The sequence below is a fragment of the Anomaloglossus baeobatrachus genome, chromosome 1 (assembly GCF_048569485.1).
Source record: "Anomaloglossus baeobatrachus isolate aAnoBae1 chromosome 1, aAnoBae1.hap1, whole genome shotgun sequence".
In the NCBI taxonomy this organism is placed as follows: domain Eukaryota; kingdom Metazoa; phylum Chordata; class Amphibia; order Anura; family Aromobatidae; genus Anomaloglossus; species Anomaloglossus baeobatrachus.
The window spans coordinates 316,054,207-316,082,186 of record NC_134353.1 but is presented as its reverse complement, the minus strand read 5'-3'; the positions used below and the strand labels follow the sequence as shown (position 1 = coordinate 316,082,186).

Here is a 27,980-nt window from a genome sequence, read left to right as displayed (position 1 = left end):
TGGCTAGCTACTATTTGGATGGTTATCTTTTGGTGGCAGTAAATCAATGTTTGTCACTTTCTGTTGTCATTTAGAATGACCCATTAGTAACAAAACAAAGTACTTCTTATTTCCAAAGCTTCTTAAGTGATGATAAGTAAATGTATGTGCCTTCAGATGATATTCTTCTTTTCCAGGGTGTTCTGGAGAGCTTCCTGGGCACTGCAGTTTCTGGTGCTGCTTTTTGCCTTTTTGCTGGCCAACCGCTAACAATTCTGAGTAGTACGGGCCCCGTCCTTGTCTTTGAGAGGCTTTTATTCAACTTTAGCAAGTAAGTCACCATTATCATGCTCTCCAACAATCTCTGTAGAATATCGATAGTGATCATGAGAACTGCAGGAGTGATAAATGTCCCATATAACTAGTAATTTGTAGTCTTAGGTATTTTCTGATTGGTATCCTCCATATTAAAATGCTTTATTGTGTTCTTCTTATCAGATGACCTCATTCATAGTTTTCTTTTCCAGAGATAATGAATTTAATTATTTGGAGTTCCGCTTATGGATTGGCCTGTGGTCAGCTTTCTTATGCCTCATCCTAGTGGCCACGGACGCTAGCTCACTTGTCAAGTACTTCACACGTTTTACAGAAGAAGGGTTTGCCTGTCTCATCAGCTTCATCTTCATTTACGATGCTTTTAAGAAGATGATCCACTTTACGGATTATTACCCAATCAACTCCCATTACAGGGTGGGTGATGTCACCCTGTTTAATTGTGCTTGCCTTCCACCAGACCCAAGTAAGCATTAAAATCTTCTTGTTTATGAATTGCTGAGAGCTTAAATGTTGCTTAATAATTAGATCTATCCAGCTAATGGAGCTACTGTATATAGTAACACACAATGAATGCAATTTACTACTTATTTTAAGGGATTGCCCAGGCTTTTAAAAATCGGGCTTGTGTTTTTGTTGTTTCTAAAAATTTGAAATAGTGGGAAACGAGTTAGATATGTTATAAAATAGTTAAGTGTTACTTACCCTCTGAATCCATCTGTCTAGCTCTAAAATGAAATGCCATTCATCATTAACCTGACAGCTGCAGCTAATCACTGGCCCCAGTGGTCATGCACCCTACATAAAAATATTCAACTCTAAGGCCAGTGATTGGCTGCAGCAGTCAGATGAATAATGGATGGGATGTCCATGTGGCGCCCTGGACAAGCCAGGGGCCACAGAGAACAACACCACAACACCCCACACTCCCAGCAGGCACACCGAAGTCAGACACAAAACCCTTGTTGCCTTCCTCCAGGGGCTGATGATCACACCAGGGGGTGGGCCAGGCGGTTGGTCCCGCCCACCGAGGAGTTCACAGTCCTGGAGGCGGAAAAACCAGGCAGATAGAGTTTGGAAAGGAAAGAGAGCAGTTGGAGTAGTAAAAGTATAAAGAGAAAAGGGACAGCAAAACAGCCTGAAGTTGGTCCGGATGTGTGGCCCGGACAGATCAGCAAGGTTGGCAGATGGTGGTGACCGTCTGCAGGAGTGGCCGATTGGAGTCTACCGTAAGGACCGTGGACGGGTGGTGGCCCGGCGGTACCGGACCGGTACACAAAGAGAAGCCAGCACCAGTGGCAGGGGTCTTTCGGACCCCGGCAAGGCTAGGAGTCGCCGTGAATTTGCTGAATCCGTTAGTGAAGGGGACCTCCTGGGTTTCCAAACAGTCAAGTCCCGAGAGAAGGCAACAGTCCAACCTAGTGAGAGAGACACCGCCACCGCCAAGGCAACCGTTTCTCAGGGCTAGCGCCTGCGGGCAAAAGGGGCTCCTCCGGCTCCCATCCGAGTCGGGGAGCGGGTTACCGGTGGGAACCCATCGAAACCGTACAGACAGCGTAGGTGCAGGGAAAAGACAGTCACCGCTAACCTGCCGGGAGCAACAACACCGCAGCCGTCCGAGGGACCCGTGCATCCAGCCGTTTGTTTACCGTGAACTGTGTCATCATCATTGGGCTGAGTGAGTACCTCCGTGCCGTGCGGCACAGCGCTGCCCCCACGACCCTGCACCTCATCAGGCCCCGCAACCCGCCTGTCATCAATCCCTACCCCATGACCGGGCCCCGGGACAACCAACCCCCCTACCCACGGAGGGGAGGATTAACAACCAAAGCTGCTCCCCACAATCACCACAACCGTGGGTGGCGTCACGGACAATATCCCCAAAACCAAACCACCCCTTTTCACTCACGGGCAAGGAGCGCCGCTCGAGTCCCCGGGATCCGGCCCATCGCTCGAGCCACCGAGCAACGGCAGTAGCAGCCGGACCCGAGCAGTGGGAGAGCGCAGCGTCCCCTCCTCCGCCCGCGACATCCACACTCAAATCTGGAAAGGACCAAGAAATGGCCCACTTTTAATATTTTAAATGGCCATTTCTCACTTAGTGAAGACTTAAATACGTCATGGATGTGACCGCTACAGCAATTCAATGTCCTCAGCTATAATGGTTGTATGTTCAACACATGACTGCTGATAATGATTGGCTGCAGCAGTCACAAAATTATTGACATGACACCATCACTAGAGGTCCATTAGTTACCACCAGAATGGTAGCATTGCATCAACTGGAGATTGAAGGATGTTTAATCATTTTTACACCTGTGCTGCCCTTTGCCTATTATTTAAGAATCCTGGACAACACTTTCAGAAATATGCAAATAGGAATGAAACCAGTACATCTAGTAATCCTGTGTAGACATAAAGATCACACACACTCATAGTAACGTTGCAAATTAAAAGGACTTTGTGGGAGACGACAACTTTCCTACTTCAGTGGCAAAATAACAAAAAGGGGCACATAGCAAAGGACAAACTAGGCCTGTGATCATGCTGCTCAGGACAGGATGGTCTCCTGTATATTTTTCCACCTCGCTCTTTTCCATGTCATTAGTGCCTTCTGTATACTACCTTGTTTTCTGAAAGTGTTGTTCTCTTGGGCTTGACTTGTGTACCAATATAATGGAAGTCAATGGGAAACTCAAGCATTTTGCTGGAAGATCTTCGGGAAAAATACTGGAGTTCCCCATTGATTTCCATTATACTCTGTACATGAGTCAAGCCCGTCCAAGCGTCCGACTGCTTGTTATGAATACTGAGAACCCGAGCATGGTAGTGCTCTCTCATCACTAGTTACGAGTACCAAGCACCCGAGCATGGCAGTGCTCGCTCATCACTAGTTGCATCTGAGCATGGTAGTGGTCCCTCATCACTAGTTACGAATACCGAGCACCCGAGCATGGTAGTGCTGGCTCATCACTAGTTACAAGTACCAAGCACCCGAGCATGGTAGTGCTCGCTCATCACTAGTTACGAGTATCGAGCATCTGAGCATGGTAGTGCTCGCTCATCACTAGTTACGAGTACTGTGCACCTGAGCATGGTAGTGCTCGCTCATCACTAGTTACGAGTACTGTGCACCTGAGCATGGTAGTGCTCGCTCATCACTAGTTACGAGTATCGAGTATCTGAGCATGGTAGTGCTCCCTCATCACTAGTTATGAGTATGGAGAACCTGAGCATGATAGTGTTTACTCATCACTAGTTACAAGTACCAAGCTTCCGAGCATGGTAGTGCTTGCTCATCACTAGTTTCAAGTACCGAGCACCTGAGCATGGTAGTGCTCGCTTATCACTAGTTACGAGTATCGAGCATCTTAGCATGGTAATGCTCGCTCATCACTAGTTATGAATACCGAGCACCCAAGCATGGTAATGCTCGCTCATCAATAGTTACAAGTATCGAGCACCCGAGCATGGTAGTGCTCACTCATCACTAGTTACAAGTATCGAGCACCCGAGCATGGTAGTGCTCGCTCATCACTAGCTATGAATACTGAGCACCCGAGCATGGTAGTGCTCACTCATCACTTGTTATGAGTATGGAGAACCTGAGCATGATAGTGCTCACTAATCACTAGTTACGAGTACCAAGCACCCGAGCATGGTAGTGCTCGCTCATCACTAGTTATGAGTACTGAGCTTCCGAGCATGGTAATGCTCGCTCATCACTAGCTATGAATACTGAGCACCCGAGTTTGGTAGTGCTCACTCATCACTAGTTAGGAGCATGGAGAACGTGAGCATGACAGTGCTCACTCATCACTAGTCAAAATCAGAAATTATTTCGATAGTATGATTTTTCTGCTGAGAACCATCTTGTTAGCTTAGTCACTTCAGCGATAGCAATAACAGATGAGTATATTAAATAAAAAATCATTCTGGGAAATTTGACTTAATGTCTTAAATTTTTAATACAAGTATCAAATCTAAATTTATTGTAAGCGTAGAAAAGAATTTTGTTTTCTGTTGTTTATATTTATAAATCATACATTATTGTTCATTATTCTAGAAAAAGAAAATCCCTCTTTCCAATTTATGGGAAAAAATGTTTGTTCCATAACAATATTGAGTTTATTTAGATGAACTATGAGAAAAGATTCAGAAAGAGCTTACAATAGTCACTATGAATTACGTGTTTTCTGCCACATTGTGTTGTGAGAGAATGAAAACAATTAAGGCTCTGTATACAACGGGGAAATCTTGCAATGCATGCACCAAACACAAAGCCCTGATATATATCAGCAAATGGTTGGTAATGATTTGTTAATTTAGTTCTATAGTCATTTTCTGCAATCATATTAAAGCACCTTTTTCTTTTCAGGTAACAGTTCGCTATTTAATGAAACAACAGGATCACCTTATGACATCCTTTCCACCACCTTTGCCACCACTGAGGATCCAGTGAGTACTCCTCTATTTTATTAAAGGGGTATTCACAAGTAGTGTCTTGAGCAGCACACAGCTTTCCTGTCTAATTACTTCCTTGTGGCTGGGAGGGGGGGCGGGCACTCCTCCTTGAGTGACAGTTCTGGTTTAGTAGCTTCATCCAGCTGCTGGGCTTATTCCACATTAATGGTCTCTCAATTCTTGTTCTAAAATATACACTGCGATCACTTTATTTACATATAGAGATAACAGGACATTTGTCAAGAACATAACTGAAATGAAAACTGAAAACTCTAGTGGGGGCCTAGGGGATTGGGATTTTGCATGACTGATAACATGTCAGGAGCTGAGATAGAGGGTGAGGGAAGTGAGCAGCTAATTGCTGTATTGAAATCAATGGCTGGAATCACAAGAGTTGACTCCTGAGCTTGGAATGTAGCTAATGCACCTACTCAGCCAGGCTCTGATAGAAATAGCTAATTACCGTAATTACAGACTTTTTTATCTTCATGCTGTCTAACTATACCAGTTTCATACAATGAGAATTCTCAATAGCAGTGTCTATTTAGAAAGCCTAGTAACACCAAATTGGCCTCTCATAACTCCTTTTGCCAAGACTGCTTACTTGGTAAAGAGTCATACATTGTTGCTTAAAGGACTTTACCAATCTGCCAATCTTTTCATTTGTCGACTGGGTAGTTTTAGCTGCTATGATCCCCACTAATAGTCATTCTGTCTTTTCCTGGACTGTGCCTAGGAGATATTGAATGGAGAACATGTCTTTCTTGCTTCATTTTAATTCTATGACACTGACACTTAGGGGTACTTTGCACACTACGACATTGCAGCTGCGATATCGGTGGGGTCAAATCAAAAGTGACGCACATCCAGCGTCGTTGTCGACATCGGAGTATGTGAATCCTTTTTACTACGATTAACGAGCGCAAAAGTGTCGAAATTGTATGATCGGTGTAGTGTCAGGCATTTCCATAATGTCGCTGCAGCGACAGGTACGATGTTGTTCCTCGTTCCTGCAGCAGCACACACCGCTGTGTATGAAGCCGCAGGAGCATGGAACATCTCCTTACCTGCATCCCGGCTGCAATGAGGAAGGAAGGAGGTGGGCGGGATGTTTACGTCCCGCTCATCTCCGCCCCTCTGCTTCTATTGGCCGCCTGCCATGTGACGTCGCTGTGACACTGCATGACCCGCCCCCTTAGGAAGGAGGCGGTTCGCCGGCCAGAGCGACGTCGCAGGGCAGGTAAGTGCATGTGAAGCTGCCGTAGCGATAATTTTTGCTACGGCAGCTATCACAAGATATCACATGTGCGATGGAGGCCGGGACTATCGCGCTTGGCATCGCTACAATCGGCTTGCGATGTCGTAGTGTGCAAAGTACCCCTTATTGTTGCATGATACTTTTAGAAATCATAGTCTTTCTTACAATAAGTGGAGTAGGTGCAGAAATCCCAAGTTGTACTATAAATGATGTATTGGGGCCATGTTACACCTTTTAAATTGTTTACATCTGAGCTTGGAACTTGAGGTTACATTTCTGTTGACAAACCACTACATCTGAATTTTTAATACTGAGCTTAAGATAAAATCCATGGTGATTTGTATATAGTAGATATTATATCTTATATAATTTTATACACTTTGTTTGCAGCATCTCAACGGTACGATTGTTTGGTCTTCACTAACAAAGAAACAATGTGTGAAGTATGGTGGCCAACTGGTTGGCAACAACTGCAAATATGTCCCTGATATCACTTTGATGTCCTTCATCTTGTTCTTTGGCACATACACGTGCTCTATGGCTCTGAAAAAATTCAAAACCAGCCGCTATTTCCCAACTACAGTGAGTATCTCGCTTCAGGAGTTAATAAAAATATTAAGATAAGTCTGCATACAATAATGTGTGAAGAGTAATTGCCCTCTGATGGCTATCATCTATGCTTGGCAGAAAAAAAAAATCCCTCAGCATTTTAAGCCTCGAAACAGTCCATAAAAAGGAGCTGACATATTGTTCTATCTGCCAAAAATTGTGTTTGAAGTGTACCTGTCAATTCTGTACAGGGAAGCCAAGGACGGCTACTTTTCCAGTTTACCTTTCATGATCACCTTATCGATGCGTCTGTTTAAAGTTCAGAAGGAGAATATATAATTGTGTTTGCTCCATTAATTTGGCAGAATTTACAACTTTTTTGGCAGATTTAACACACTTTTATGTCTGTTTTTACTGCACATCAGTTGTCTTCTCTGTGGGGAAGAGAGAGCTTGGAAAATAACAGCATGCCAAATACATTTGTGATCTTTTTGTTTAAAGTCTCAAAACTTTGCTCTACTGCAAACCAAGTGTTAAGGAAAATGAATTGATGTTGTCCATTTCACAAAATCTGACATGATGTGCCAAATTGACAAGTTAGGAACAAAAAGCACCCACGTAAAAATATGTTGTTAACATAAAAGATGTCACACAAAAATGCATATAATAAATTCCACCTTCTGCATGTTGTTTCCTGAAATATGGACTTTAAGGCCTTGTTGAACATTGGGTGAGTTTTTTTTACCTCAGTAAGCCAAAATCAGGACCTTCTGCATGTTTTTTTCCTGAAATATGGACTATAAGGCTGCTGTCATGATCCAGGCCAGCTTTTCCTCACTGTGGTTACACCCATAGTCATGTCAGGGCTTAACTTCCCTTGCCTCGTTCTGTATCCCAGGACACTATATTTTGCCTCTCTACCTATGGTTCTGTTGCGGACGGGGGCCGGGCCGCTGCAGGGGCTGCTCGGATTCGGGTTCATTACTGTGGCTCGAGTGGTAGCCGGACCCGGGCTCGTACTGCCGTCCGTCTTCACAACCGTAGGAAGGGGGGTATTTACAGGGGATTGGTTTGTCAGTGACGCCACCCGTGGGTTGCGGTGAGAGTTGGTAGCACCACCGCTGCCTGGTGATGGAACGCCTGGGGCTGATGGAGCGGGGCAGCAGGATGGAATCCCCTCCACAGGTAGGGGAGGTGTAGTCCCGGGGCCCAGGTGAACAGGAGTGGTGGCTGCGGAGAGTGTCATGCAGGGTTGGACTGGGGATGGATGGTGTCACAGTTCTAAAGAAGAGTCCAGTGGTAAACCAAATTGCCAGTGACTGGTTGCCTCCGGCGGGTGTATTCGGGCCCCACACCCTGGTGTAGCAAACAGGGGTCCCTTCCTCCTGCACTCAGTGTTTGTGTCTTCAATGGGACAACTCCGCTTGGAATGGGGAAGTCCACTCCCGATACTTTGTATGTTGGGAGCTGTGGCCCGCGAAATCTGACCATTGGGATCTCTGTGGGTTCTGACGGACACCCTATCCCCTGCGTTGGGCTTCTGTTTCGCTCTCTGGGCTTACTGTGGAACAAGGCCTGAAACCTTGTCCCCGGCTGGTCAATTGACAAGGGGCTTGAAACCTTCCTCGCCCTAGGGTCCAGGCACCCCGACTGTGCACGACCTCCGGACCGGATTCCCGCTGTCGGCACCGGCGGGCTACAACTCTGCCCCGGTCCACTTAAGGTCTCCCGCGACCGAATCTCCGTCGCCTGTGGTCCTGCTTGCCGTCTGCCACCTAGTTCGGTAACCCAGGCACCCCAACCTCTGACTCCGCTGTCACCTCACACTCCTCCACTTCAACTGTCAGTACTCGACTACTGTCTGGACAGTTCTGTTGTGTTCCCGCCCCTGACACCTCAGGACCCCTAGGTGGGTTCTCCCATCCGCCTAGTCCCGCGCACTGGTGTGTCCCTATTGTCATGGGGGGGTGACTAGGCTTTACTGGCTGGTGTTGTGCACCTGGGTGTGGTTTTGTGTTAATGTGCCAAGGAGGGTGGAGTTTTGTACCTGAGAGATTTGTACAACCTCTGTGACTACCTGGTTTTGCCAGGGCATCACAGTTCAGTGCCAGGGATTTTTCTGCCTTGCAGCTTGTATAGTGGCTCTGGTGAGTGTTCCCGATCTGTCCTGCCTCCCTGCTACTGTGTCCTGACTTGTACCCTTCCCCGTTTGTCTGCCTGTCCCCGTCCCTGACTTCCCACTCCTGTCTGTTGTATTTATTTTCCCCTGCATACCTGATCTCCCAGCTTCTGCCTCAGTTCTGTTTTCTGACTTGATTATGATACTCCCCTTGCAGTGACTTGACTTTTCTGGCTAGACGCGGACTGTTGACTACTCTATTGTCCCCTGGTGGTTCGCCTGTTAACTGCCAGCTGAAGTTTCTCTGCTGTACTTCAGCTGCCTTTCTATTACAGTGTGACTTAGTCTCTCCTTCACTACTCTGCTGCCACCTAGTGGGGAGTTTTTCAACTCAGTAAGACAAATTCAGGAGTGGAACAATCAGAGAACAAGTATAATAGAAACACGGGCACCACTTCTTCATTTTTTACCCACTCTAGTTTTGGTTACAAATACTGAGGTAAAAACCTCACCAAATACTCAATGTGTGCATGTGGCCTTATATGTTTCCTGGCTTTAGACTGAATACAACATAAGGAACTAATTCATTAACATAACAATACAGCTAAATACAAAACAGTGACCATCTATGGTACACTGAATAAAAAATTCATATTAAAAGATTGAAGGGATTTTCCAGAAGTAAGATATTGATGACTGAATCCTTAAAAGTCTTGCAGATCATATTCATTTGTGTAAAAGCTGAGCTGCTATACCTGAGAATGGCCACTACCTAGTACATGGATCTGTGGTTGTCAACCTCCGGTGGATGAAGCTGTAGGTGGCAGTTCAAAGTGTTGGACCGCCATCGATCCGATGTTGGTGACTTATCTCCTAAGGATAAATCGTCAATATCTTGGTGCTTGAGCACCCCTTTAAAGTTCCTCCATGACAAACCCTTTATGTATTTATGCCCTATTAAAGTATATATATATATATATATATATATATATATATATATACAGTATATAATATATAAAGCTGATGTATGTGTGTGTGTATGTGTTTATGTCTGCTAAAGGAATCCGCACTGTCACATTTACAATCACAAAATTTTGCATAGACACCCCATGTGACTCAGGGAACGTCATAGACTAACTTTTGACGGGAAAATGTAATATATATATATATATATATATATATATATATATATATATATATATATATATATAGGGATACCCATCTGCCAGCTAGTTATACTTCTAATAGACTTGGCCAATCAATGTGTGTGTCAGTGCTCAATGAATTCTGCTACTGCAGGGAAAATGTGTGACCGGATGAAATTTTCTCACATATTATTTGTTTAAGTAGCTTTAGAGAATCTACAAAATGTTACATTTAAACTTCCGGATTTATATTGAAAGTATATATATATTAGCAAGCTTTTTACATCTATTCTTCCCTATAATTCTAAAATAGTATGCACATGTCGCCCACTTTAACAATAGCTTTCCCTGTAATGAGTTGACCCTTTTAAGTTGCACCGGTTCTTTTTTTGTGTGTGATCCAGAAAGCGATACCACAATTTTGCCAGACGGAAATGTGTGTGATCACTCAGTGCTGTGCGGAGCTTCAGAAACAAAGCCTGCATACAGACATTACTTGTAGTCAGTTCATTAAAGTATCAAGTAATAGAAAGTTCACTCAAGCAAATTCTTGCCAACATTAAACTTTTACTTTTGAGGTCACTTAAATAGAAAAGCTGCATAGAGGAGATGTAAAAGCAAAGAAAATGTTCTAGCAACACGACATCCTGTGGAGCGTATATTTTCTAAAATGACAGAGGCGCAGTGTACTAATATTAATACTGAAAACATGTAGGAAAATGTGTTAAGGAGGGAATACAGGGAACACTATGCAATGTTCAGACTTTTAATACTGTGAGAAAAGTTTGTTTAGTTAAATTAAATTGAGGAAAAGAAAAATAAGAGAATAAAATATTATAGCTTTATTTATACTGTATATCTACAGTTCAATTTCCTTTTTCTACGTATGCCGTGCCTGCTAATATTATTACCTTTCTTATCAAACAAATGGAAATAATAAATAATGTTTAACTTGAAAATCTTTTCAAACTCATCTACAATCATTGCATGCATAATTTTTCACCCCCTCTCAATTAGACACCAAAATTATCCGCCCAATTGCAGAACATAATAAAAATAAAATATATTAGTAAAAATGTAGATACAATTCTATTATATTCTAAAAAAAATATATGAATATTCCTAATGGAGTGAATACAACAAATGATGTATACTGGATAGATATGAGTCAGGGCACTCACCAATGCCAAATTTCACTTCATTTATTCGTGGAGGAGCATAAGAACGTGGACAAACAATGGTCTATAGTCGTTTCCTATGATCACATGCCTCATCAGTAGAGTTGAGCCGACCTGTTGAAATTCGGGTCAGACAGACTTTAAATAAAGTTCGGTTCAGGACCCGGGCTTGACCTAAACACCAATGGAAGTCACTGATTGGGCACTTCAGATCTCTGCCCACATACATCCAAATCCAGGGGTGGATGGGCGGACTTTTTACATTTTTGTGGGGGAGAACACACTTCATCTGATAACTTTGATTTTGGCCCCAGTGTGAGCCATTCAAACACTGCAAACAGGCTGCATCGGGCCAAGCACTGAGTGTACCTGAGCACAGCAATGGCCTAGTGAGTGGCCAGCATATGTAAAGCACCCGATCTCCGAACTCAAAGACTATTTTTTTTGTAAAGTCTGTGTTTCGTACGCGCACCGGACTTTACTTTTCATGTTCACTCATTTCTACTCATCAGGGCTAAGGTGTATACTAGATGTTTTTCTTTGGTTCTTTTATGAGTCCTAAACTAACATTTGTCTTTGATTCTAGGCTAGAAAACTCATCAGTGACTTTGCCATCATTCTTTCAATTTTTATCTTCTGTGGAATTGATGCCCTGGTTGGAGTTGATACACCAAAGCTTATTGTTCCTAGTGAATTTAAGGTAAGTGGTACTGTATATCTGATGCTATAGTATATGGCATCTGAAGCTTATAGACCTTTTACATTATCCACTCCAGGTTGATACAAACAATTGGCTATATACAGGCCAATCAGCTGGGTTTAGGTAGGCCAACCAACATTGTGCTTGCGATGTTGTTAATACAATTGTTCTTTGCCCTTATAGTAGCATGTTATTGGTAGCACATTACCTGTTTATATGGGGCGATGATTTTATATGAGCATTTGCTCATTCATCGAGTAACTGATTGCCGGTTTTGATGGTCTTATACCGGAGTTGAGAAGAAGTATTCATAAGAATCCTGGTTCGATGATTATCGGTTCACCAAAACTGGCCTTACTTATTTATTTGGACATACGTGCATTAAAATCAGTGCAAGGTGTAGAAAAAATATAATCTGTATATCCAACTGCATGCACAAGTCTAATTACCATACCAAATTAAAGGCACATTAATGTGTCAATTACGTAATTTCCTATGCAAAATATACATAACACACTGATATCATGAGTTCTGCACATATACAAATATCTATGACAGAGCTGCCTATTTATACTATTATTTCCATTCTTTTCAGCCAACAAGTCCTCACAGAGGCTGGTTTGTGCCCCCATTTGGAGGAAACCCTTGGTGGGTATACCTTGCTTCAGCCCTCCCAGCTCTGCTTGTCACTATTTTAATCTTCATGGACCAACAGATTACGGGTGTCATTGTCAACAGGAAGGAACACAAGCTTAAGGTTTGTCTACCAAGATTGTTTTACTTTATTCCTCAACTACGCTCCCTCACGTCTTTATTAGAAAGAGCTGAAACATTTATGAGCGCTACAGACACCATTGACTTATTTATGCTCGGACACCGCGCTGTTTCCATACACGCAGTAGAGTTGTATTACTGGAGATTTCACCAGTAGTTTGCAATTTCATCCTCAGCTCCATCATTGCTACTAGAAGTTCTTATTTCATGTACTGAAAATGAGGTAGCGTCAGGTGAAGGAAACATTGAAATGTTTGTTCCCTGGTCTTAAATAAAATTTTACAGCTTGTTGTTTGAAGGCCAGTGATGAAAAGTAGCTGGACCTACGTCCTTTCATGATCCATTCATTAGAAAAGATAGGCAAGCAATATGTATGAAACAGTTAATAACATAATTTACTAACTACAGTATATAAAAATAAATAAAAATAATAAATAATGGATAGCTCTATATTTAAAAAAAATCCAAAAGATCAACATGTAAAAGCTTTAAAGATGCAATTAATAGTACCACCCGCTTAGTCAAGTTAATTTGCGACTTTGTCATGAAACTAGCTAAAACTCAATTTCCAAAACTAAAATTGTGACAGCGGATTAAAGACACAGATTTTTGATCAAAAATGGTGGGCAAGAAAATGTGATTTTTATGTTTTGTAATGGTGCGATTGACATGAATTTCTCACTAGATGATAGTAACATGCCACAGAAGCAAATAAATCTAGCCATAGATGTCCATAAGTTAAGTTATGTGTTATAATGAGAAATTACATAGGGGAAAACACACTTACTGAAATGTATTTAATACTTCATACAAAGGCCTTTGTTGGTGATTACTAGTGATGGGCGGACCCACAAATATCCGGCATCAGCGGGTGCAATCAGGTTTAAAAAAAAAAACAAGTCCAGCCCGAAATTGATTCCGGATGGAGGTATATGGGGACCAGAATCCGGCGCTTTAAAATGGTAGTAGAAGGAATGGGGGGATTGTAGCAGGCATGTTATACTTACCAGTGTCCCACACATCTGTAATGCTACATCCGGGGCTGTTCTTTATCCTTCATACATAAGCACTTCTTTTCCCACTCACCGGCAGTCCCAGTGTCTCTGATTGGTTGCACTCAGACAGCGGCCCCACCCTATGTGACAGCGTGTTCTGACTGTTTGCAAACGCAGATGCTGTAGGTGTATGTATATTGGTGTAAAAATATACTTACAAAATTGGCATAGCGTGCCCCCATATTATGATATCCAGCAAAAATAAAGTATATTGCTACAGGCTGCAGCCTTCAGATATGTGATTTTTTTTGGCTGTGTATCAAAATAAGAGGGAATGCATGCAGTTTTTTTTATTCTTTAACTTAAGAATTAAAAAAACGGTGCGCGGTCCCCTCTAATTTGTATACCCAGCCATGATAAAGCCGACAGCTGGGGGTTAGTATTTTTAGGCTGGGGAGACCCATGGTTATTTGGCCCCCCCCAGCTTAAAAATAGCAACCTGTAAATGCTGTAATCAATTAAATGCGACAATCCTAGAAATTTACCCAGCTCATCCCCATTGCCCTGGTACGGTGGCAGTCAGGTGTAATAAGGGGTTAATGACAGCTCACAGCTGGCACTAAGCCCTAGATTATTAATGGGAGGCATCTATGAGACGCCACAGGAAATAAACATGTGTATAAGAAAACATGTGTAATTGTAATATTTTTCTGGGAGAAGTACTTCATTTTATGGAACAATTTCAAGGGTGCCAACACTTTCAGCCATGACTGTATAGCTTTTGCTGCTTCATTTTTTTTGCTTGATAGATAGATGGATAGATAGACGTGGATACATTGTATGTATGGTTATCTTTATTATCTTCAGGATTAGAGATGATTGGATGCATGGAAGTTCTTGTTCTGCAGGTGAAGCCGAACTTTAGATAAAGTTCTGTTCTGGAACCAAACATGACCCAAACTTCATTGAAAGTCATTGATGAGGCAGTTTGGATCTCCATCCACAAACAACCAGCCATAAACAGAGCATTTATAGGGGAGGGAGGGCAGGGTATTTTCTTAATTTTTTTGTACACACTATGTGCCGAAATCGCTGTTGTAGTGAGAACCATTCAGAGACTTCAAAGAGCTCCCACTTGGCCGAGCATCATGCATACCCGAGCACAGCGATGCTTGAGCAACTGGTTAGCATACATAAAGCTCCCAAACTCCAAACCCCAACACTGATTTTTTTGGGAAAGTCTGCGTCCGGTTAGAATACCAAAGTTTAAAGTAAGGGCTTGCTCACCTCTATTTAGGACAAAAAGTTAAATATAAAATATAACAATGGACCACTATAAACTAGTCCTTTCATGTATTTTATGGTTAACTTTTTTATCCGAAAAGATAAGAACACAAATATCCATGTGTTTTAATCATTGTTCATGAAGCGCAGCACAATAACGTTACTAGTGAGCCTTGTTACTCATGTCAGAGTAAAGAAAGGTGGATTGTCCTGGCTAAGTAGTGTGGAACTGACATGTATGCTCTGAGTATACAGGACCATTTCTCCAGCAGATCACTTTCCAGGTCATTTAGTCCATGTAGCCTTTTGAAGACATACAGATGAAGAGTAATATAGGGCCACCCATCAATACTGAAATTCTTTGGGTCCCAATTAAGATTCGCTTGCATTCTGTAAAAACATCCGTTCACCTGAGATTATTGTATGGATACTGTTACCCACCACTTTCTGAAGGCTCAAGTTTCCTATCATGTATGTCTTGTTATATGTTGGTATTTCATTCAGGAAACAATGGCTGGATGGTATAGGACCCTCTGTAATATGTTACCAAAGACTGATCCAGACATATGTCCATCTGCCAATGTTTATCTCTCAAAAATAATGTTTTGCATTTATTGATTTTTTATTTTATTTTCTAATTTCAGAAAGGAGCAGGTTATCACTTGGACTTGTTCTGGGTGGCAGTTCTTATGATTGTGTGCTCTTTTATGGCTCTTCCTTGGTATGTGGCTGCAACTGTCATCTCTATTGCTCACATTGACAGCTTGAAAATGGAAACTGAGACATCTGCGCCTGGAGAGCAACCAAAGTTCTTGGGAGTAAGGTAAAGTACAGCACACACATGTAAGAGTAAATACATGGTGCCTACAGATCCCGAATGTCTGGCTTCTTTTTTTAAGGCACACCCATAGATAACAAGTCAAATATTACAGAATTGCATTTTAAACAATTCCTTAGCTTGTCAACAGTGCAAATTTCCTCTGTCATGTAGGGTAAGATACATTTAGTTTGGGACCCTACAGAAAGTTTAAAGGTGGTTCTCAACTAGTCTTCGGGAGCACACTGCTCCCCTGCCTTGCAGCTTCCTGATTGCCATGGTCCGGTGTACTGCTGATGTTTGACAGATTGGACCAATTCCATGGCTCTGCCACTGGCTTGAACTATGTGCTCTCTAATGCTGTTAACACTAGAAGTCCCAGAGAGGGGTCATTTAACATTTCTACCTTTGGAACCCAGAGGCGGGTCGAATGACCTGAAGGATTTTAGCTAACATCCCATAATCACTGTCTTTTGTTCTGTAATTAAGGCCATTACTGTCGCACCACAGGAGCTTGTTGTTTTCCATTGAGTTTAGCCATTTAGTTTCTAGTTAGTTTTAGTTAGTTTGGACTAAGGGTCATTTGAGCCTCTTTCGGGACTTCAGGGGGGAGCTCAAAATTTCTGGGACTTCTAGTGTTAAATGAGACAGCTTTGCCTTTGCAACATTGGAGGAGTAGAATTGCAGAGGATCTGTCTGGATTTAACGAGTTTCTGAGAAGCGCTTCTAACGCAAACAGCTATTAAGCACATTTCTTGTCTAGGAAACCAACCAGTTCTTACAGATTACAGTCGTGGCTGGTAACAGACATTGAGCAGTAAGCAATGAAATTAAAATCCCTTTGTTCTACAGAACGGTGCTTTTACAAGCACTTTGCAATTTTACCCATTTGGGACAATAAGACAACTCCTTTAAATCTCAAATGGCTTCCAATTGTATATGTACTATATAGATCACCCCTGTTTTCATATGAGCAATCAGGCTAGGAAAATTGGCGCAAAATTGCCTATAATGCAGTTGATTAATATGATTGCCAAAGCACCACCAAACTATATATTTCTAAATAAATTACAGGTATGAAAACTGACGCTGTGCGGCAGCAGCACTGACAGTCCCTCTGCCGGGATCTTTATTCCACGCAGTAGCCTTGGGCTTTCAGTCAGGGAGGCAAATTGTTTTCATTCCCTGCATACATAGTGAGCGATGGCTGTAAGCATGCGCTCGGCACAGACTGACTGCTGTCAGTCAGTGCTGGCGGTATGACTACAGCCATGCTCATATGTAGTGAGCTGTAGCTGAAACCACACTGGCTGCGCCTCCCTGACTGAAAGCCTGAGGCTGCTAGTAGGAATAAGTATAATTTCTTCCCAGTGCTGCGGCCACACAGTGACAGAAAGCTATTAACCTGCAGATTAACGCTTATCTTTCGGTGATATTTTTACATGACAGTTTACCTTTAAACTTTAATTTTTGTTTTGTAAACAAGAAAAAGAAATGTTCAGCTTTTAATGTTCAAGGACGTCATATAGTTAATATGTTTATTGTTTGCAGAGAGCAACGAGTTACTGGAATTATCGTGTTCCTACTGACCGGTATATCTGTGTTCATGGCACCCATATTGAAGGTAAAGGAAGTGTTTTTGTACTTTATTATACCTATAACACTTTTCTCAATCACTTTCAGAGCTTCTCTCACCTGATTTATGGCCATAGACTACATTAAAGGTGGATATGCAGGGAATCAAACAGTCTTGAAAAGCAAAACCATACAAAATTTGTAACAAAACCAAATTGGAAAAATAATTTTTAGCCCCAAACACATGTATTGAAGTAAAAAATAAAAATTGTCCCCAAAGGTAGTTACTGCTTTTTTTCTCCATACATTATAGGTGCCCATTCACCTTCAATAGCTGTCAGGCAAATGCTATTTTAGGCTATGTGCGCACAGTGCGTTTTTCGCGGCGTTTTTGCGCGTTTTTCGGGTGCGTTTTTGGCCTCATAACTGCATGACTTTGCTTCCCCAGCAAAGTCTATGAGTTTTCAATTTTGCTGATCGCACACAACTGTTTATTTCAGCTGTGTTTTTGAGCTTAAAAATAAAAATGGACATGTCAATTCTTTCCTGCGTTTTTCTGCGTTTTCCCCCCCATGCAATGCATTGCAAAAACGCAGCAAAACGCAGAGATCAAAAACGCAGCAAAACGCAGCCAAAAACGTACCAAATTGCGGTAAAAACGCATGCGTTTTTTTGACACGTTTTTTCGACGCGGGTGCATTTTTGTGCGTTTTTAGCGGCCAAAAACGCACAAAAACGCAGCGTCAAAAAAACGCAGCGTGTGCACATAGCCTTAGCCAACAGTTTCAGTGGAACCTCGGTTTACAAGTAACCCGGTTTGCAAGCATTTCGCTATATGAGCAAAGCTTGCTGTAAATTTGTAACTCAGTTTACGAGCAAGCTTTGCCGTACGAGCAAATACTCACCGCACACACTGCCGGTTCGTACTTTCACCGTGCTCTGACCCGCTCTTGCAGTCCACACAAACAGACACAAACACATATTATGCTCACCTTACCTTCCGTTCCATCGCCAGCCTCATGGTTCTTGTAGTTTGCCGGGACAGGATGTGTATGAGGTAACCATCGCGACAATGGAGGAATTTCCGCTGACAGCCGCTACTCAAAGGCAGCGCGCTAGCCAATCAGAGGTAAGCGGCTCCTGCCTTTGATGTCAGCGCTCTGGCAGAGGAAGCTCCGGCATCGGCCGCGATGGTTGCCCAATACACATCCTGTACCGGCGAACTACAAGAACCAGGAGGCCGGCGATGGAACGGAAGGTAAGGTGAGCATAATATGTTTGTGTGTGTGTGTTTGTACGTGTTTGTGCATGTGTGGAATGGCACAATAGGGGACCAGGATGGGACATTGAACAAGTTGTGGAATGAATTATCTGAGCTTGCATTATTTCCTATGGGAAATTTTGCTTTGTCAGACGAGTAACTTGGTTTACAAGCACACTCCCAGGAGGTTTGTTCTCGTAAATCAAGGTTTCACTGTATTCGTCTCTGCCCCCATACACATGCATGCTTGGCTTGTTTTGGCAATGTGGACAAGACAATTGTGTCAGACACAGGTTTAGGTTATCTTCCGTGGGCACATAGGATTGGACATGTTGAAATAGAATATGCACAATCCATTTTTTCCTAACGTCTGTGGTTGGAGAAGTGTCAGGACATTCTTAGTCACCTGAAATCCCTGGGTATGGCCAATTTTCCTCTAGCGTATATGGGTACAATATACTATCTTGATATATGCAGGGATAACAGGATGCAATCAATTTTCTTGGAAACAGATTTATATGAAACTAAAGTTACTTTTTAATAGATAACATATCTCTTGCGTTATCTATTGGCACTGAGTCAAATACCAAGGTACAGTATTCACTGCTACAAGTCACAATGACGCTCTTACCAGACCTCAAGAGCTAAGAGGCCCCTATACAAAATCTGTACCAAGGCCTTGAGGTTGAATGCAAAATCTTTGCACTGCATTTAACCTATGTGTTAACCTTACATTGCACTGCTTTTATTTTATGCCATAGAGGGGCTATGTCTCGCCATGACCCTGTGACCTCTGCGTCCCCTACAGTCAGGACAATATAACAGCATTTATAACAGTGACCCAAAATATACCTCTCACATACATAAGGAACTTTTTACCTAATGCTCATATTGCACTGAACTTTAATCTGTTATTTTCGAGCTGTCCTATGCATACTCCTTCTTCATTATTGTAACTACTGAGAACTGCCTGTTCCAGCGCTGTTTACCTTTATACTGTGGAAAGCTGACTTAACCTGGAACATCAGGTTATGATATTATGTATCATTTCTTGTGCTCTGGCAGCTGCGTATATGTACTATGTATCTGTGTAAACAGCAAGACTCTCAGTATTAGCTCATGCGCAAGAATTTATGAAGAACGTCATGTGCTGCAAACTCAGTTTTGCCAGCCATATATATATATATGTATATCTCTCTCTCTCTCTCTCTCTCTCTCTCTATATATATATATATATATATATATATATAGTCTAACCTGAAAACACTTTCAATTGCTGGCTAGTGGTGTCCCAGATGTGCTTTATGGGAGTCTAGCCCGGAAATGCTGCAGGCCATAGTAACATATGTAAGATACTCCAACTCCTCACTGCAGTACGAGCAACATGAGGCCCTGCACTATTTTGTTGAAAAATCGATCCTGTGTCACTTTGGAGAAATGGCCATACCATTGGCTCTACAACCAAATAAATGTAAGACCGGGCTGTTTACATAGAATGAAAACTGCAGGGGTCCGGTTACCATACCATTATACCACCCCACACCATACTTTGAGAGTAAGATCAGTGTGACATTCCCTCATACAAGCCTCGTCATGATGATGCCCATGTGGTCTGGTCAAACTTGAAGAATGGCACGTAGTGATCCATTCAGTGCTGCAAATGAAATTCAATATCATAAAAAGTCTAAGGGCTCACGCGCACGCAACTGCTGAATATGCTGCAGCGATTTGACAGCACGTGTGCGCGTCAAATCGCTGCAGAAACACTGCGTAATGGATGCAGTTTTTTTGTAGTAAAAAGCCAATTTCATGCGCTCTGGCTGCTGCCCCCACCATAGACAGAGTGGGCTGCATCCATAGCGCACAGAATAATTGGCATGCTCATTTTATGAACGCACGGATTTTGGTCAAAATTTTAGCACCTAAATCGCTGCGTTCATAAAAGCATCGTGCGCACGTCTCATGCACAATCTACATAGATTGTGCTGGGGACGCAGGATGCATGCATTTACGCTGCAGTGAAAGACACAGCGTAAATGCATGCAATTACGCAACGTGCGCACAAGCCCTAAGACCTCAAACAGAGTCTACACAAAATGTAAGAAAGCATTTGCAGGACATTGGGTTATAAGCAGAAGGTCCAGATACAGGTGTCCATTGACCTCAAACCACCACTCTTAACGGCTTTCATGGTGCAGAGCATAATGGCAATGGAGGCTGGAATGGAGATCTATCATTTTCAGTGATGAGTCCAGCTGTTTTATTTGATGAAAATGAGACCATGTAGGCAACTCCATGAAAAAGCCTTCGTGAGAAAACATGAAAGTGTCCCAGGTATCTTTTTTTCAACTATTGTGCGCAGCCTATGTGTTACCATGGCCTACAGACTCTCTGGATTTGTTTCCTTTGTGCACATCTGAGATTTATTTGGTCAACAACTGCCAATCAATTATAACCTCATTGATAGCAGCCAAGGTGTGTAAGTGCGTGTATTTCAGCACGTGGGACTCATACTCCATGCTGAAGAAATTGCGATATTTTGAAAGTTTTGTTTCTATTTTTCCATCATTTACACATCAGCTTGTCTGTTGATCCTGTGATTTTCATAATTCTATGACTTTTTCTTCTTGGTGTTGCAATGTAATTGCTGAGAAGTGTGTATATATACTGTTCATAATGAATTTCCAAGAAATGTGAGGTTCTAGTGTATCTAAACTTTTTGTCCACATGGCTGCCATTTTGCTGGCAGGAATTTTACTCACCTGTCCTAGACTACCCATTACCAGCCACTGCAGCTCTTTACCTAGTCCCTTGCTTGCTTTCGATGGATCTTCTGGTGCTGACTATGTCTTACATGGTCACGTGGGGCACAACGCTCATCATTGATACCTATCATGTATATGGTTCCCCAAGTGACCACATGAGACCTAGCGTGTGCCGGATGATCTGAAGATTGGAGAAACTGAGCAGAAGACTGGGCAGACCTAGGACATGTGAGTATAATCCTGTATTTTTTTTTACCCCCTTGCTGACCCTCTGTTCATTATACCTTGGTCTCTGGAGAGCATAATGTCGTTTTTAGGGCAGATACAAACCAAATGTTATTGGAACTGAATTGAATCTGCCTGAAACAAATTTTGGAAGATTTGCTCATCTGTATTATTGTTCTAATGAGTCCCTACCAGCAGATAAAAGTATTAAGCAATATATTTGAAGCTAAAAGTGAACTTTTGGATACAAATATAGGCATTTAAAATACAGTGGAACCTTGGATTCCGAGCAAAATTGGTTCCGGGAGTGAGCTCTTAAACCAAGTTACTCTTATATCAATGCGAATTTTCTCATAGGAAATAATTAAAAAACAGACAATTCGTTCCACAACCCAAAAATATTTACAGTATTTATACAAACTTATTACAGTAATACAAAATACTGTACTGTATTCATATAAAATGATTACAGTACACTAATACAAAACACTGTATTGTAAAAAACATATAAAACAAATTAAACTGTACTTGTACAATAGAATTGTTGGTGTGCGGGAGGTACAGTATAAGTAATGTGCTGTACTGGTTAGCCGAAAGAAAGTACAATACTGTATCCACAAATGCAAATTGATAGACATGCTGTATAGTATATACTGTACTGTACAATGGTATACTGTATACAGTACATATGTACAGAAAGTTACCTCCAGAGCGGGTCAGAGCATGGTGAGAGGACAGAACCGGAAGTGTACACAGTGAGTATTTGCTCTTATTGCAAAGCATTGCTCTTAATCCAAGTTACAAATTTGTAAAAATCTTTGCATGTCTTGCAAAATGTTCTCAAACCAAGTTACTCTTAAACCAGGGTTCCACTGTATAAGGTTTTACAAACCTTGGCCATTTACTCATTTTATCAGAATTCTAGTGGTGAGTTGCTGCCACCTAGTGGTGGATTAAACATATGCATGCTGCAGTGATGGCCAAACATTCGGCTCTACTTTCTCCTGAAGTTCTAGGGTAGTTAAGCATTAAAACGCCCTTAATTTACTACTAGTAAACATCATTATCAGCTCCTGACTCAAGCACTATACAGCTTTGTTGTCAAGGTCACACGGATTTGGCAAGTGGATTAATTAACTTATTGTGCAAAGTAATTTCTGCTCCTGTCGGGAGTTAGTGATCTCACCGAGCGCAGGGAGCAATAACGACATGCCTTGGAAATGAGATCTTGGCGTTCAAAGACTAAACTTTAATAAGTTATTAAAGTGTTTAGCTTGTGATTTTGGACTTTTCGATGTTGAATACAATGGAAAAAAGAGTTTGTAATACATCTGTGTCCTACTTTCTAAAGTCACAGCCAAGAACATCAATGTTTTTCCTTTGTGGTAGAAACACATTATCAACGTTCAATGGGAAAACAAGTGTGAAGCAATCATGTACAGGTGTTGTGTCTTTATAATACCTTTCCTTATGACCTACCAGAGTATATGTATAATCAGTGAAATTGCAGAAAACAGGGGATTTTACTTTAGAGCACATGGCATGGCTACGTCTCATAGGATCAGCCATTCATGTCAATAGGAACCATGCTGCAGGGAACATCAATTATGCGGTTGCTTGCAAATTCCTCCAGCATGACAGCTGATCACTGATTTTGTGTTTTCTTTCTATTTTCCAGTTCATCCCTATGCCTGTTCTGTATGGAGTCTTCTTATATATGGGGGTAGCATCCCTCAATGGCGTACAGGTATGAAATGACATCACCTTTACCCAATCACCCATCTAGAAAACTAAAAAGTAACACTTCTATGAAAATTTTGATTATTTTGATTGCTTTGCCTTACACATGGATTGATTCAAAATAATATACATATGCATAATGACCTTCCGAAACTTCTATGTATGCAATGCAGGCAGCTTTGGCGTTCTCCACTGGCTCTAGAAGTGGTTTCTTCCCTATTCGTCAGAGCAACACTGTAGTCTGTATTCGTTTACAGGTGGCTAGAAGAGCATATCATCAAATATTTCACTGATGACGTGTTCTTCTAGTCATCTGATCGCTGCAGACGATTACCGACAGCAGTGGTGATCTGACTTCCAAACGGGGCAAACACCACTTCCAGATACGTCTTCCAGATCCCGATATGAGTTCATTTTATTCAAACAGTCCATGAATAAAAACATATTTTACTGTTGGGCAACCTCTCCCTTGGTCATCCTGTTTCTTTATAATTGACTATTTTAATATCTTAAGGCGGTGTTCATACTTACTTGGTTTTACATATGTAGAAAAATTCCAGCATCCAGATCCATGATATAAAAATCTCTTTAGTTTTATTAGGCATGTATTAAAAAAGCATGCGGTAAAAAAACCCATTCGCGTGATATGGTAAGGAAGACGCGTTTCGGACGTCTTGCGTCCTTATTCATGGTCCATGAATTCATTGGACCATGAACAAGGACACAAGACGTCCGAAACACGTCTTCCTTACCATGTCATTCTAATGTTTTTTTACTGCATGCCTAATAAAACTAAAGAGATTTTTTATATAGTTTATCTGGATGCTGGAATTTTTCTACATATGTTCTTATGGCTTTTTGCCGTCCATTTCCGTGCACTGTCCCAGGACTGAGTCTCCGTTCAGAGTGGTGAGCTGGATTTATTTTTTCTTTACTTGGTTTTACGTCTGCTACTCAGTGTTACCTTTGTCACTGTTGAAGTTTCCAGGTCGACAATAATGATGGTTACATAGGATAGGTCATCCACACCAGTACTATGAAGCTGGCTAACTATCGAGGCTCCTTTTGCCCTCTCTACCTGTTTACCGTAATGGCGGCTTCCCTGGGTATCACTACAAAGGGGCAACTTTGCAATACTCAGCACAGCAATATATATATATACAGAAGAGGCTGCTTCACTTACTGAGTGCAGGACCCACTCTAATATCTTAAGGCTATGTGCACACTCTGCGTTTTTATGACGCTGCATTTTTGTGCGTTTTTGGCCGCTAAACACGCACAAAAACGCACCCGCGGCAAAAAACGCATGCGTTTTTACCGCGATTTGGTGCGTTTTTGGCTGCGTTTTTCTGCGTTTTTCCAATGCATTGCATGGGGGGACAACGCAGAAAAACGCAGGAAAGAATTGACATGTCCATTTTTTTTTTAAGCTAAAAAACGCAGCTTAAAAAAAAAGTTGTGTGCGGACAGCAAAAATGAAAACTCATAGACTTTGCTGGGGATGCAAAGTCATACAGTTTTGAGGCCAAAAACGCACCCGAAAAACGTGCAAAAACGCCACGAAAAATGCACTGTGTGCACATAGCTTAATGGGGGTTTGCAGGGAGAGTCAAACCACCGCCAAAAGAATACTGACAGCCTATTATATAGATAAACCATCACCATTCTGAACCTGGATAAACCCTTTAAAGGCAAGAAAAGTATATCCTACAGTGATACACTCGCCTTCATAGTCCCTGAATGATAGGATGTTTATAACTACCGTAAATAACTGGGATCTGTCAGGATTTATTGGCATCCTCTTGAAAAAAGATCAATCAAACGAGTCATGGCTGACTCTATACAAAAGCCGTAATGATAGTATATATGAATTGTTCATTATAAAAGTCAGTGACATACTTCGCCTGTAAAGTGTATAAAAAACCGACTTAGTACATGAGGAGGCACAATTTTACAAAATCGGACATTAAGTTTCAGAGATATTTTGTTCTGCAGTCCAACACTGAGAGCTGGCGCTTCCACTAATGATCCTTCTTAGCAATCCATTATTCAGCCTGCTAAGCTGAAATATTGCAAGAAACTAACTATTCAGAATTTATCATGAATTTTCACCTTTTGTTTTATTTATATCTGACTTTACTGTCTTGTTGTCTTTTTGAAGGAATAGTAAAGCAATCAAATAAAAAAAAAAAAAAAACTGGTATAATTCACCTCAATTACAGGCATAAGTGGGACTTTTTTCCATGATTAATTCTTGGAACCTGTCAGTGAAAAATGTTTATGATTAGTAGAAAAATCCTCTGATGAAATGATGTGCATAACAACATTAGTAGAATTTCTCTTTTTATATATATATATATATATATATATATATATATCAGTTTTCTGTGCTTACTAATGTTATTCATATCCCTTTCATCCAGTTTATGGATCGCCTGAAGCTGCTCTTGATGCCTGCTAAGCATCAGCCTGATTTCATTTATTTACGCCATGTTCCATTGCGGAGGGTACATCTATTCACTTTCATTCAGATCGTATGTCTGGCACTACTCTGGATTCTGAAATCAACAGTTGCTGCTATTGTATTCCCAGTTATGGTGAGTGGATTGTGATAATGTTATCGTAGACTTGTTGCTAATGTTGCAACACTCTGAGGGACATACATATATCTATATGTATGTATATACAGTATATCTTTTTATGTATTATCATACACATAAAGGCTCATATATATATATATATATATATATATATATATATATATATGAGCCTATATGTATATGCCTGTATGTATATGCAGTCCTAATCCCTATATATATATATATATATATATATATATATATATACAGTTAGGTCCAGAAATATTTGGACAGTGACACAAGTTTTGTTATTTTAGCTGTTTACAAAAACATGTTCAGAAATACAATTATATATATAATATGGGCTGAAAGTGCACACTCCCAGCTGCAATATGAGAGTTTTCACATCCAAATCGGAGAAAGGGTTTAGGAATCATAGCTCTATAATGCATAGCCTCCTCTTTTTCAAGGGACCAAAAGTAATTGGACAAGGGACTCTAAGGGCTGCAATTAACTCTGACGGCGTCTCCCTCGTTAACCTGTAATCAATGAAGTAGTTAAAAGGTCTGGGGTTGATTACAGGTGTGTGGTTTTGCATTTGGAAGCTGTTGCTGTGACCAGACAACATGCGGTCTAAGGAACTCTCAATTGAGGTGAAGCAGAACATCCTGAGGCTGAAAAAAAAGAACAAATCCATCAGAGAGATAGCAGACATGCTTGGAGCAGCAAAATCAACAGTCGGGTACATTCTGAGAAAAAAGGAATTGACTGGTGAGCTTGGGAACTCAAAAAGGCCTGGGCGTCCACGGATGACAACAGTGGTGGATGATCGCCGCATACTTTCTTTGGTGAAGAAGAACCCGTTCACAAACATCAACTGAAGTCCAGAACACTCTCAGTGAAGTAGGTGTATCTGTCTCTAAGTCAACAGTAAAGAGAAGACTCCATGAAAGTAAATACAAAGGGTTCACATCTAGATGCAAACCATTCATCAATTCCAAAAATAGACAGGCCAGAGTTAAATTTGCTGAAAAACACCTCATGAAGCCAGCTCAGTTCTGGAAAAGTATTCTATGGACAGATGAGACAAAGATCAACCTGTACCAGAATGATGGGAAGAAAAAAGTTTGGAGAAGAAAGGGAACGGCACATGATCCAAGGCACACCACATCCTCTGTAAAACATGGTGGAGGCAACGTGATGGCATGGGCATGCATGGCTTTCAATGGCACTGGGTCACTTGTGTTTATTTGATGACATAGCAGACAAGAGTAGCCGGATGAATTCTGAAGTGTACCAGGATATACTTTCAGCCCAGATTCAGCCAAATGCCGCAAAGTTGATCGGACGGCGCTTCATAGTACAGATGGACAATGACCCCAAACATACAGCCAAAGCTACCCAGGAGTTCATGAGTGCAAAAAAGTGGAACCTTCTGCAATGGCCAAGTCAATCACCAGATCTTAACCCAATTGAGCATGCATTTCACTTGCTCAAATCCAGACTTAAGACGGAAAGACCCACAAACAAGCAAGACCTGAAGGCTGCGGCTGTAAAGGCCTGGCAAAGCATTAAGAAGGAGGAAACCCAGCGTTTGGTGATGTCCATGGGTTCCAGACTTAAGGCAGTGATTGCCTCCAAAGGATTCGCAACAAAATATTGAAAATAAAAATATTTTGTTTGGGTTTGGTTTATTTGTCCAATTACTTTTGACCTCCTAAAATGTGGAGTGTTTGTAAAGAAATGTGTACAATTCCCACAATTTCTATCAGATATTTTTGTTCAAACCTTCAAATTAAACGTTACAATCTGCACTTGAATTCTGTTGTAGAGATTTCACTTCAAATCCAATGTGGTGGCATGCAGAGCCCAACTCGCGAAAATTGTGTCACTGTCCAAATATTTCTGGACCTAACTGTATATATATATATATATATATCTATATATATATATATATATATATATATAGGGATTAGGACTGCATTGTAAATAAACAGGTGAATTGGGTCTAGCATATATTTATTATTCACTTATTCTACTCACTTATATAGCTCTGCTACTTCCAAAGCGCTGTACAAGTGTGATCATCACTGGGCTCAAAATCTAAATTCGTAACTATCATTATGTCAAATACAAACTCCTTGCAGGTGTTGTCCTTGGTGGGATTTGAACCCAGGATCCCAATGCTGCAGTGCTAACCACTGAGCCACTGTATATAGTGTTCTTTGATATAATTTTGC

At 41.4% G+C, this 27,980-nt stretch overlaps 1 protein-coding gene across 14 annotated transcripts in view; it reads left to right on the top strand.

Annotated features, from left to right (window-relative positions):
* SLC4A4 (solute carrier family 4 member 4) overlaps positions 1 to 27,980 on the top strand; it is a 328,597-nt gene that overhangs the window by 271,827 nt on the left and 28,790 nt on the right. For all 14 annotated transcript variants that reach the window (XM_075351257.1, XM_075351249.1, XM_075351305.1 and 11 more), the window contains 10 exons: positions 177 to 310; positions 507 to 778; positions 4,691 to 4,770; positions 6,425 to 6,616; positions 11,612 to 11,725; positions 12,321 to 12,482; positions 15,423 to 15,601; positions 17,147 to 17,219; positions 23,100 to 23,168; positions 25,585 to 25,758. In XM_075351257.1, coding sequence (XP_075207372.1) covers positions 177 to 310; positions 507 to 778; positions 4,691 to 4,770; positions 6,425 to 6,616; positions 11,612 to 11,725; positions 12,321 to 12,482; positions 15,423 to 15,601; positions 17,147 to 17,219; positions 23,100 to 23,168; positions 25,585 to 25,758 — 1,449 coding nt within the window. The remainder of the gene's footprint in view (positions 1 to 176; positions 311 to 506; positions 779 to 4,690; positions 4,771 to 6,424; positions 6,617 to 11,611; positions 11,726 to 12,320; positions 12,483 to 15,422; positions 15,602 to 17,146; positions 17,220 to 23,099; positions 23,169 to 25,584; positions 25,759 to 27,980) is intronic.